This window comes from Chelonia mydas, chromosome 10 (assembly GCF_015237465.2).
Source record: "Chelonia mydas isolate rCheMyd1 chromosome 10, rCheMyd1.pri.v2, whole genome shotgun sequence".
NCBI classification, from domain to species: domain Eukaryota; kingdom Metazoa; phylum Chordata; order Testudines; family Cheloniidae; genus Chelonia; species Chelonia mydas.
Genome location: NC_051250.2, coordinates 8,220,500 through 8,232,769, shown reverse-complemented (window position 1 = coordinate 8,232,769; position 12,270 = coordinate 8,220,500). Strand labels below are relative to the sequence as shown.

At 43.4% G+C, this 12,270-nt stretch overlaps 1 protein-coding gene across 7 annotated transcripts in view; it reads left to right on the top strand.

The window, feature by feature from the left end:
• Nucleotides 1-4,304, top strand: part of USP22 (ubiquitin specific peptidase 22) — a 192,589-nt gene extending 188,285 nt beyond the window's left edge. For 6 of the 7 annotated variants that reach the window (XM_037911665.2, XM_043523781.1, XM_037911664.2 and 3 more), the window contains 2 exons: nt 993-1,142; nt 3,398-4,304. In XM_037911665.2, the coding sequence (XP_037767593.1) occupies nt 993-1,142; nt 3,398-3,440 (193 nt within the window). In that variant the 3' untranslated portion in view covers nt 3,441-4,304. Of the gene's footprint in view, nt 1-992; nt 1,143-3,397 lie in introns of those variants that run through there. The other variant, XR_006284233.1, reaches the window with a different exon arrangement.
• Nucleotides 4,305-12,270: the final 7,966 nt, after the last annotated feature.

Below are 12,270 nucleotides of genomic sequence, written 5' to 3'. Positions count from 1 at the left end.
GGCTCTATCCTGGGAAGCAATGACTTTGAAAAAGACTTGGGGAGTCTTGGTGGGTAAACCATGAGCACCCAGTGCAATGTTGTGGCCAAAAGGGCTAATACGATCCTTGGATTTATAACTGGGAAATATTGAGTAGGACTGAGGAGATTATATAACCTCTGTATTTGGCACTAGTGCCGACTGCTGCTGGAATACTGTCCAGCTCTGGTGTCCACAATTCAAGAAAGAGAAGAACCACAAGAATGATTGAAAGGATTAGAAAACGTGCCTTATTGTGATAGACTCAAGGAGCTCAGTCTGTTCAGTTTAACAACGAGAAGGTTAAGCAATGGCTTGATCGTAGTCTGTAAATACCTCATGGGGAACAGAAATTCGATAATAGGGAACTCTTCAATCTAGCAGAGAAAGATATAACAAGATCTAGTGGCTAGAAGTTGAAGCTAAATAAATTCAGATCAGAAATAAGGCACACGTTTTGAACAGCCAGGGTAATTAATTATTGGAACAATTTACCAGGGCCTGTACTGGATTTTCCATCATTGGACATTTTTAACTCAAAAATTTAATACTTTTCAAAAAGATCTGCTCTAGAGCAAACTGGAATTAAGTCAGGGAAGCCTGTGTTGTACAAGTCACACTAGGTGATGACAGGGATCCTTTCTGGCTTTATAATCCATGTATCTGTGAATTCATAATATTAATCTACTTATTTTAAAAGAAAAGTCTGTTAACTACTCAATTGTGAGCAAAGCTTCCAACTGTAAAACTAACAGTTGCAGGAAAACAGGCAGTTAGAGGCAATATCAAGATGGTGGGGAGAAAAGTATGCCCCATCCCCAACCAGTGTTGAGTACTGGTGTTTTAATTACAGTGTTTACATATGGCATCCATTCTTTTTGCAAATGTATAGATAATCACAAGCTTCCACGCCTCTAAAAATGTTAAGTTTTTTCTTTTGATCCAAGAGTTCATTAACTGTGTTTCTCCACCAGGTATTCCTTGTTTGCAGTAGTTAATCACCAAGGAACCTTGGAGAGTGGGCACTATACCAGCTTCATCCGGCAACACAAGGACCAGTGGTTCAAATGTGATGATGCCATCATCACCAAGGCTAGCATTAAGGATGTACTAGACAGTGAAGGGTAGGTTGTGAACAAAAAGGATACGGGGAGGAAAGAGTGGGAGCAGGTTTATCATTAATAAAGGGCCCCCTCTGGGTGGGTGAACCTTTATTACTTTCAAGTTATCAGATTTTCACCATATAGAACAATTTCTCTCCAGAGTGATCATTTATCAGTGCTTCAGAAAGCTGGTCTAACCTACTGGGGTTTTTTAGACTGGAGAAAAGGGAAGGACAAGGTAGCAGTGCATTGTGCCTGCTGCGCAAGATAGCTAGTTTCTTGTATGTCCACCCACCTTCTGGCTAATCCAGTTGGCTGCAGTAATATCTGCCTCATCACAGTCCTGCTAGCCACAGGGATGAATGTGTGATAGCTTATTACACATGTTGCTTTCATTGTTAAATACAGGTATTATGAATTCACATTGTAATAGGGTTTGTTGTAATCCCACTGGCCAACCATAACTATATGGACCACCTATTTAAGCTTCATAAGCCACAATTCCATATTATACTAGACTTTCTCCTCTGAGGGCAGTTTCTTCAACAGGCTGTATAACACAGTGGTTAGATACGTAGCCAAAAAGTACTACTGATATCCACTTCTGAGGGTTTGTTTCTGTTTCATTGATTTCTTTTGGGAAATGGAATTTGATGCATCTAGCTGTGCACACATTTATAGCCAGGTTGACTGTGTTGTGTAAAAGAGTACTGCCTCTTGTTTTTATTAAGCCTGTTGCCTGTTAATTTCATTGGATGACCCCTGGTTTTTGTATTGTGGGCAAGGGGAAATAACACTTCTCTATTCCGTTTTCCACACCATTCAAGATTTTATAGACCTCTATCATATCCCCCCTTAATAATGATTTCAAATAGTATCACTTCAGTCATTTCCTTCAAACATGCACTGTGGATGCTACATAGAGCAGTATTTTTTCAAGGTTAAAATCTTTATCATTTGAGAAGTATCAGGAATTGGGTTCTGTTTTAAGAAAAAATCACTTAAAATCTGTAATCGCCTCCATTCTGGCATTTCCAGCCATGGATTTGGTGCTGGAAAGATCAAATCTGTTCTGCTCTAGTTTTTAATTATACCTGACATTTCCTTTGATTGCTGCAAGTGCAGGCAGTTGGTTTGGAATTTTTAATAGGTTTTCATATTTTCCTTTTCTGCTTTTCAGCCGGGCAATGTGCATCTCTTCTATGATATTTGACTTTTTAGTGTAAATTATTTTAATTAATTCCTTTAACAAAAAGGTCAGTGGACCAGATTGGTTTGTTTTCCTTCATTAGGAAACAGGTAGCATTGCTCCTGGGGCTGGGAGATTTGTGGAGGCAGTTACCCAGTCCAAGGAAATAGGAGGTGGCTTGTATCACTCTAGTAGCACCTCCAGCTGATTAAGAAACAGCGTTGACTGACTGTGAAGGGAGTCCTGTCCATTTTTTCCATGTTCAGATAATGATGGCTCTGACTAGACCTCCACCTGTAGAAGGAGAGGAAAGATTCAGGAAACCCTGTGGAGTGGGGAAATGGAAGATGATAATCATTCCATAGCACCTCTTAATGTGGAGATATCAAAAGTGCTTTACAAGTATTTTAACTGGCCTTGCAGCAACCCTGCCAGTATGAAGTGGGCAAGGGATGCACAGGGATCACTTTGCTCCCCACTGAAATGCAGCTGCCTCCAGGATAGAACTCAGCAGCTGTGTTGTAGTACACAGAAATGCTGCCCAGTAGTTTAGGACAAGAGGAGAAGAATTTTACCCAATCGAACCTGTCAAGAGGAGTATAAGTAGACATGTCAGATTTGGCTGGGACACAAGGGTTTCCACCCATGCTCTTGTTTAAAAAAATTAAAAAGTGGCATAAGATCTTTAATGACTGTAAGTGGTCGAGACCTTGCTTGTACACATCTACAGAATCACCATCACCACTTTTTCCAGCATCTAGGTGTTATGTGGAGGTCTCCCATCCAAATACTAACCTGGTCCAATCCTGTTTAGCTTTCAAGACTTGACAGTAGGTTACAGAACAGAGTGGTCAGGCTCCAGGACAGACAGGCAACGAGCATATTGAGCTACTGATCAAATTCTGTATGCTGATTTTTTTCATGGTTATCCTATGAAACTAATACACTTCCCTGGAATTGTTTCAGCTTTCAAAATAAAATAGTGCTAATAGTCCTTGTTTTTATCCTGGCTGTATTGGTCATTGGGATTTAAAATCTGTAATGTGCCGCATAAGGTTAAAGTTGTGTTGTGTCTTCCTTTTTGCAGATATTTGCTGTTCTATCACAAACAGTTCTTGGAATATGAGTAGCCTTATCCAGCAGTTTGTCAGATAAATGAAAGGAAGAAAATAAGCAAGCCTTCTGAAATGACACACAAACCTACCTGAAATGAAAAGACCCATTAAACAACAACTAGCACTGAGCTGTAACAGGACCTACTTGACACTGGCTCACAGCCTGGCGGAGTAAGAAATGAACAATGTCCAACGTGTATGCAGTCCCGCAAGGACAGAAAGGGGGGAAAAAAGAGGCTACAGTCAGTCATGTAAGAGCGGAAATATAAAATGAGAGGAATGCTCTGGGTGGGGGAAATGGGAGCAGAGGAGTCCGGGCACTGGTACATCTCCTATGTTCCTCCAAAAAGTGTGTGGGAAGGCAAGGGGGTGTGCCATCATCTCCATAAAGCATCTTCTCCATTGGTGCTTCAGCTCCAACTGACCAATCACATAACAGTTATTATTAAAAATCCAAGCCCATTTTTGATGCATATGGGTCTGAAAGCAGTAAAGTGGAGGAGGATGGGATGACACAACTAAAGGACTTTGCAAGTATCTTTTTATTTGTGAATTTTAGTTATTAAATAAATACAGTATGAAACTATTAGGCTCTTTTTTTCGACAAAAGTAAAAGAAATCCTGGATTGTGGAACTGAAGCTACAGTACTGAGACAGGTTTTCAAGCATGCCTGCTGCACAGGTGGTAATCTGCCATCAGACTGCTCATCAAAGCATCTGCACAGATTCTTTTCTGTTTGAGCCCTTTGTTTTGTTTTGTTTTTCTATAAATAGCTATTTTCTTAATTTTTTTCCTTTTATTCCCTTTTTTCACGAGAATGAAATTCATAAATGGAACCATCAGTAAAATGAATGAATTGGCGTGTTTATACTGTAAAAGTGGTCTTGGTTCTTTTTTTTAAACGTTGTCAATAAGTTTGATTTCTTAAAATCACCGGTTTTGTTGTTTACTGGTTGTTTTGTTCTCTCCCCCAGTTCTGCCAAGTCCCCTCAAAGAGAGGTAGCATTTGGCAGAATGTTGGTATTGCAAATCTGCCATCTGCTAGGTATGGCTGCTGCTGGCTCCAGTATGGAGGCGTAGATTTGCAGCTATTGAGCACTTCTGCAGTAACACTAGGCTTTAAAGTAAACAAAGCATTTTCCTGGTATGTGCTATGTTTTTGTTGGTTCCTTCTCTCCTCCCACATTTATTAACTCCTTAAAGACTCCTCTCCCCTTTATGGAATCCCTTCCTTATGTATGTCCTTAACTCTCAGCAGCTGGTGTGCAGGCTCACTTCTGTTTTGTCACAAATATGTTTCTGTTCCTCCTCTCTTCCCCCCGCCCCTTAAGAGCAGCCCATTTGCCTGTCTAGACACTGGCTGTAACTCTGTCTGTATGCTCTGTGTGTTTTACTTCCAGGAAGCAGGGCTGTAAATTGAATTTTAGTCCACGAGAAAAGGATTTATTCACCTCTTAACCCCTCAGAATGCAGAGCTCAAAAAGAAAAAAAAATTGTTTTTTCGGCTGCTGCCACTGCTTCCTCATGGAAAATTTGCAAATGTTAGTAGGTTGAAGGATTTAGCCATTGTATTTCTTTGTATAAGGGTCACACTGAAAAGGTCATTTTTTTCCTGCATACATACTAAAGCAATCCTGCTTTGATTGTAGTAGCAAATACTCTCCTTTCCAGGGGCTGGGTCAGGACTGGAGGGCGAGGCAGACACACCTTGGCCGCAAAGCTAAACATAGAATTTGAAAAGGCTAGACCAGTCCCTATACCCCAGAGATAACTTGCAGGTGTCTGTCTGCTTAAGACAGACTGGAGTTTGTTGATCTGTTTCATGGAAGACTTGGGGGAGCAGAACATGTAAAGCTGTTTCCGGAATGAGCACCTTGCTATTAGATGCACAGAGATAGAATAAGCTCGTGTTAAAGGGTTTGGGCAGCTAGGTAGTACTATTCCTGCATGGTAAGTATTTTTCTAGGGTTTTTTAACCTGTCTCCTCCACTGCAACAACTCAGAATACTTCTAGCTTGATTCGGTAGAGATCATAATTGGCTACTGCAGGGTTTAAATTAATGTTGTTGTTGTTGTTGCAAGTGAGAGCCTGCTAGAGCAATACAGGTGGCTGGCACACTGATTCTAAAGGAAGATCCCTCCCTGCCAGGGCTGTGTGTTGTTGTGTAGGCATTTGACAACGGCTTCCTGCTACCTTTTAATAATGCAGTAAGCTTGCAGTGGAAGACAAGAATCAGCCTTTCACTATTCCCCAGCCTGTGTTTACTGATGCAGTTCAAACCACCACCTTGCTATGTTACTGAAGAAGGGGCACCACCGTGTGGCGTATAGGCATTATTGTACAATGAGTCAATTTGCTTTGCGATAGTGAGAGCTGTTAGACGTCAAACAAATGAATTCCATTTTTACTAGCCCACTGGAGCTTATTGTTTGCAGCCTAAGCGTTTGGGTGACAAGGCCAGCCCTGCAAACCACCTGCTACTCTTTTTCTCTCATGCACTGTGAAAGGACCATCCTTTGCATTACTGGATCTTCTCTGACTTTTTCACTGCTCTGTTTCTGCTCTTGAGCCTAGAATTTGAGACATATTGAAAGCAGGTTTTTGCTGTAACATTCACCTCTATATCCTGTACTGAAAGGCTTGTTGCTACTTAGAATCATAGAATATCAGAGTTGGAAGGGACCTCTGGAGGTCATCTAGTCCAACCCCCTGCCCAGAGCAGGACCAATCCCCAACTAAATCATCCCAGCCAGGGCTTTGTCAAACCTGACCTTAAAAACTTGTAAGGAAGGGGATTCCACCACCTCCCTAGGTAACGCATTCCAGTGTTTCACCACCCTCCTAGTGAAAAAGTTTTTCCTAATATCCAACCTAAATCTCCTCCACTGCAACTTGAGACCATTACTCCTTGTCTTGTCATCTGCTATCACTGAGAATAGTCTAGATCCATCCTCTTTGGATCCACCTTTCAGGTAGTTAAAAGCAGCTATCAAATCCCCCCTCATTCTTCTCTTCCGTAGACTAAACAATCCCAGTTCCCTCAGCCTCTCCTCATAAGTCATACTTCAGTGTTGGTAAATCACAGTACTGAATCCTGGTTATTGAGGGAAGGGGGTATCATCTTTCTTCCTTTAGAATTGGAAGGCCTGCCACTGTTCTAAAAACCAGAGCTGCATCAGATGAATGCGCTTTTCTACATACACACCAATAGGCCCTACCCTTGCTCATCACTTCTTTATAAATGACATGCAGATCACACTCTGTAGTTACATACATTGTAGACCTGGGAGATTACCTTCCCCCGTTTCACCCCCACCACTTCTAATCTGGATGTCTCATAGAGGGGGCCACATCACCTTCATCAGAGCTCCTGCTATATAAGAAAGTCTTACCATGCAATAAGATATTTACTGCTGATTTATAAGTTTACTGATCAAGTTATATCTACCTAACTTGTTGACAGACAGTAGCTAAAACCTGCCTGCTTCAACAACTAGTTATCCTGTTGTTTAAACCCCTGACCTTAAACACTTTTTTTTAAGCAGCTAATCTGTTCCTTTGCATTGCTTGTTCTGCTCTGATGAAGGATCAGAAGAAGTTACCAATGACTGAGACTGCTATTGGAGAGCCAGGTTCATAATAAAATGTGTAAGTGGTGTGTATAGTGCCCGCAGTGTGCTTGGTTCTACACCTGACAGAAAAATGAAGCCCAGAGAATCTTACCATGTAGCATGTTGGCCCTACCCCCTCTCCCTGCCTCTAGACCAGGAGTTAGTGGAGACAACCGCTTCATTGTGGTGCCTAGTGGAGGCTTGTACTATAAATTGTGGAGTGTGAGAGGAACTGTTCGCATCCACTACCTCAATTCCTAGTAATAGAGGGAAACGTAACCAGTGTCTCAAAAGAGGAAGTACCTTCTGTCGTGTGGTCAGAGCTATGGGACCTGTCATTAGACGACAGCAGCGGCAGCCTTGATGCAGAGTATATTGATTTCTTTGCCTCCGTTGCTTTAACGTCTCTAATTGTTGTTGTCCTTTGGAGTTTGTGTAAATAATTCGTCCTCTTGTTGTTTGTTTGACTGGCTTATCCCCGGCTACTTTTTTCTTTAGCAGGTCCATGCAAAGATTGTTCGTTAAACCCTATCCGAGAGGGAAGGCTTGTGTGATTACATGGAGTGTTCCTCTCCCATTTGTTGTGGTCATGTTGGGAGGACTACTGCGTGCTATTGTGAGCCACAGCTACTCTCCCCTCCTCTGTTGCAGTGAGTGCCAGAGAAGGGCACTGCTTAGTGGACAGCACTGCCGTTCTGGTTGCCTGGTAACCAGAGAGGAGGCCTGCCAGAGGGCAAGTGGACTCCGAATGAATGAATGTGAACGGTGTCCTGGCCTCCTCGTGAACAGGAGCCTGTGCTCACAAGAGTCAAGAGGCGTGTGCTGCCATTCTGACCGTGTTTGTAACCTTGCTTTATCTGAACTGTTAATGAATGCTTCAGGCCCCTTGAGACAGGTGCCTCAACTCAAACCGTGTTGGTAGCGGCAGAGTGAGCTCTTTGATATTTGTCCCTTCCCACAGGACTCTGCCTCTCTTTTTAAACAACGAGGATATTTTCCTGGGACTCGGGGGAGCGGGTGTCTGAGCTGTTTTTCTTAGGGTTGCCAACCCTTCAGGATTGTCCTGGAGTCTCCAGGCATTAAAGATCGTCATGTGATGAAACCTTCAGGAATATCTCCAACCAAAACTGGCAACCCTAGTTTGCCCCAAATCACTAGGATGCTCGCCCATGCATTGGGAAGAGCTGCACTAGAGAACCCAGAGCATTTGAGCTAAACTGGCACATGTCAGATCTTTACAACTTCATGTGCCACATCTTGGGAGTTTGGTAATGGGAGATTGAGGCTTTTATCTGAAGGTGGCCAATTCAGCCCAGCCCAGGGTGGTGGTGGCTGAAAGTTATTACCATCAAAGGCTGTGAGGCTTATGTAAGACCAAGTTTCTGTAGTCTCAGCCGAGTTTCCAATGAACAAGTACCCACATCCTGACAACCATCATAGCTGGCGCTGACTGGGTGGGGAGATCAAGGAATAACGGTTATGGCGCTTGAGGCCTCCTCTCACTCCTAAGTGCAGTCTGTCCATTGCATGCTTTGCGTCGCACTGGCACAGCTGTATTGTACCTGTACAGTGCTCTGTTGCTGCATACTGGGCTTCATTTTCCAGGGCTGTCACTGGAGTACTTTCACCAGCACTAAATTCATCCACAAACAGAACAGTGGTGCCGCATCACTACAAATGATACTCATGTCACTTCTCTTAGTTCAAATAGGACATTTAAAGTTCATAGTCCTGCTTTCCCAGTGCTGCCAGCAAAAGCCCCGTCCTGTAAAGAAACTGGATAAAACTGCAGTTTTACCTTCCTGGTTTATATATAAAACATCACCTGGTTTAGAAACACCAATAATGACCTTCGGGTCAGGCTTTTCCTGGCATCTACTGACGGGCTGATTTTGTATCAATCCCCTCCACTCCCCCAGCTGGTCATCACTTGTCAGGAAAAAGCCTTCTCCTTCAACCACAGTTGCTTGGTTTAAAACCGCTTGGACCTTAAATGGTGTTCGTGCTGGCTGTGATACTTTCACCCCCTCCCTCTCCAGTGGATACCGTGGGCTTGTGTTAGTAGTATTCAAGGAACTCTATCAAGAACAAATATCCTCCTTTCTAAAAGGACCTTGAGTTCCGAGCTGAGGGCGGGGAAGCAAACTGTCCTCGCACTAAAATTGGGAGCATATTAAGCATGGAACACTGGAAATTGCTTAACAAGATAGGAAATATCCTCCGGTTATCTATTCTAAACCTCAGTGACAAAAGATCTAGTGCTCTGTATTGCACCTAGCACATAGTTACTGCAGTGGTTCAACTACTTCATGCCTGGAACAAGTGACTTATATATATTCTTAACAGGTGATAATATATTGTCAACTTGTTTCAACATCATGGTAAGCAGACTTTATGCCTAGGCTGGCAACATTGCAGCCTCCACTCGTGTTTGAGAAAGCAGGCAGGATAAAATGAGATTTTAAGTAAAAGTTTGGAAAGGTTTCTTTTTCTACATGTAAATGCCATGCAATCTCAAAGATGTCCCAGTCACTACACTATAAAGAGAACATCCCTAACCAATATAAGGGCCAAAAATACAACACACAAGAATAATGAGAGAGAAAATTGCTACCTGGAGGAATCTCATGAAGAAGAGCTCTGTATAGCTCGAAAGCTTGTTTCTGTCACCCAAAGAAGTTTGGCCACCTTGTCTCTTGAACCTCATAAGGCAGATTAAGACAATGGACATTCATGACCAAATAGAAACAGTTAATTCAAACCAAACTGTGTGTAGTTACAGTACTCACCTTAAAACAATTTTTAATTGGTTTCTGTTGGGTCCTGAATTTTCTCCTCTTTGTGACTTAAGGTGCTACTAGACATGTCTATTCGCTGCTGGGTCTTTGAAATGGTAGCCCCCACAGAGACAAGAGCCCCATTCAGTAATGGAGCCACTCAAATGGGGAAGGTTTTCAAAATAATTTTTAGAAATGCTTTGTATGTCAAAAGAAGTGATCCTTGGGTCTATTCTAACCAATCACTAGTGTTTTCCTTTAGTTGCTTAAAACTATGCATACAGTCTCATGACCAGTTGGATTTCTCAAATCTCCTTAGCTTTCTTTCCTTTTTTATGTTTTCCCTCATTCTGTTGTGTTTAATGGTAGTGCTAAGAACCAGTCCAGGATGGGGTTTTAGTGTGCAGGCCCTGTACAGACAGAGTAGGAACAGTCACTGGTGGGGTAGAATGCTCAAGCAGAGTGAACAGTGTGATGGCAGCAAATGGCACGTTGGTGCCACCATTTATCTGTATTTATTTTGGGGGGAGGAGTAAGGAGGGGATCAGCTAAAGGGGAAGGAAGGGGAAGGACAGTGAGGGGAACGGGGCAGGGGAGAAAAGGGTAGGAGGGGCAAGTGTGAAGTGAAACTGAGGCGTAGAGGCTGGGGGTTAGAGGAAACAGCTGATCAGCAGAGGGCACAGAAAGTCCAGTCAAAACTCTACAAAACACTCTGAATCGCGAAAGGTCCCTGCTTTGGCTGCTTCTTCCCCTACTAGTCAGAGTCTCTGCCTGGCTCCTCTTAGCATTTTTCCCCCAAGGTCACATGGGGGGGCACCACCTTGGTCTTCATTCCCCCAGAATGGGGGAAGTTTGCAAAGTTCTGGGGGGAGGGTGGACCTTCTGGGCTTGATTTTACCACAACCCCATCCCCAAGCGCAGCAGTCCCTACTTCTCCAGCTCCTCTTCCCGGCTGGAGTCTGCCTGGTTCCTCTCTGTAGGACCCCAGCAGCAGCTCAGAAAACCTGATTTCTTCAAGGCACGTGACTCCTCATCAAAGCAAAACTTCACATAGCTTAAAACTCATCATTAGTCAACGTGAGGGATTCTTTTTAAAGTATAGGGGCCCTGGCTTTTCAGAAGTGACTGGTTTTAGGTATGTCTAAAATACACTTTTACAAAATGGGTTGAGGCATTTTGGAGTCTCTGGCTCCCAGATTTGCAAATCTGGTGATTTTAGTCAGAACTGGTTTTAGTGCCTGTCCTAGCTGCCACCTGTGCAGTGTCATGGACCAGTCAGAGCCAGTCACCTCCCCACCCACCCGAGGGGCCCATTTTTAGCAGCTCAGAAATGCAAGGGGCAATCTGGCTCGCCCCAAACTCCTTGCAGAACTTTCTCTGCTTCAAGGAATCTTTTGTGGAAGCTGAAAAATTCCTATTGTCACCATAACACGTAGCCATTGGTGACTTCTCAAGGCAGCAGGGGCCAGCCAGGCAGCACAGCTAATCCATCGCAAGGCTAGTATTATTTCATCTTCCTTAGCCAGCAGTGGCTGCTACTGAAGCTTGGAGCTGAGCTTAGTTTGCGGGGAGGGATAGCTCAGTGGTTTGAGCACTGGCCTGCTAAACCCAGGGTTGTGAGTTCAATCCTTGAGGGGGCCATTTAGGGATCTGGGGCAAAAATTGGGGATTGGTCCTGCTTTGAGCTGGGGTTGGACTAGATGACCTCCTGAGCTCTCTTCCAACCCTGAGATTCTATGATTCATGGTAGGCGGCAGGAAGAGAATTAAGGCCAAATGTTATCTGTAACTAGAAGACATTGGTCCAAGACATTTAAAACAATTTTTAAAATAGCTCTTTAAAATCCCTGTTTGTTTTAATCATTAGGAAAAGAATTTTGGGAGAAGGTGGGTTTCCTGGCTGAAACCCAGAAGGATGATTGGAAGAACGGGGCATGTTTAGAGAAGAGAAGGCTGGGGTAGGGGGGCATGGTAACCTCTTCAGATATGTAGAAGGTTGTTTAGAAAGAGGACAGAGATCAATTATTCTCCACGTCCACTGAGGGGTAGGACAAGAAGTAATCAGCTTAGTTTGCAGTCAGGAAGATTTAGGTTAGATATTAGGAAAAGCTTTCTAACTCTCTAAGGCTAGTTAAGCACTGGAATAAGTTACCAAGGGAGGTTGTAGGATCCCCACCATTGGAGGCTTATAAGAACAGTTTAGACAAATTCCTGACAGGGATGGCGTACATCTACTTGGTTCCTGCTTCGGTGGTGAGATGGAGCAGAGGACCTCTTGAGGTCCCTTCCAGTCCTACATTTCTGTGAATCTGAGAGTGAAGTGTCAAGATCCACAATATCTCTGGGGTTTATGAAATATGGGGATGAAGAACTTACTATTGGTGCTCTGGTGGATTAGGGCTAGCACTGACTAGCTGCAGTGGATCCAGTTTCTCTGCATCTGTCACCTCTGTAAA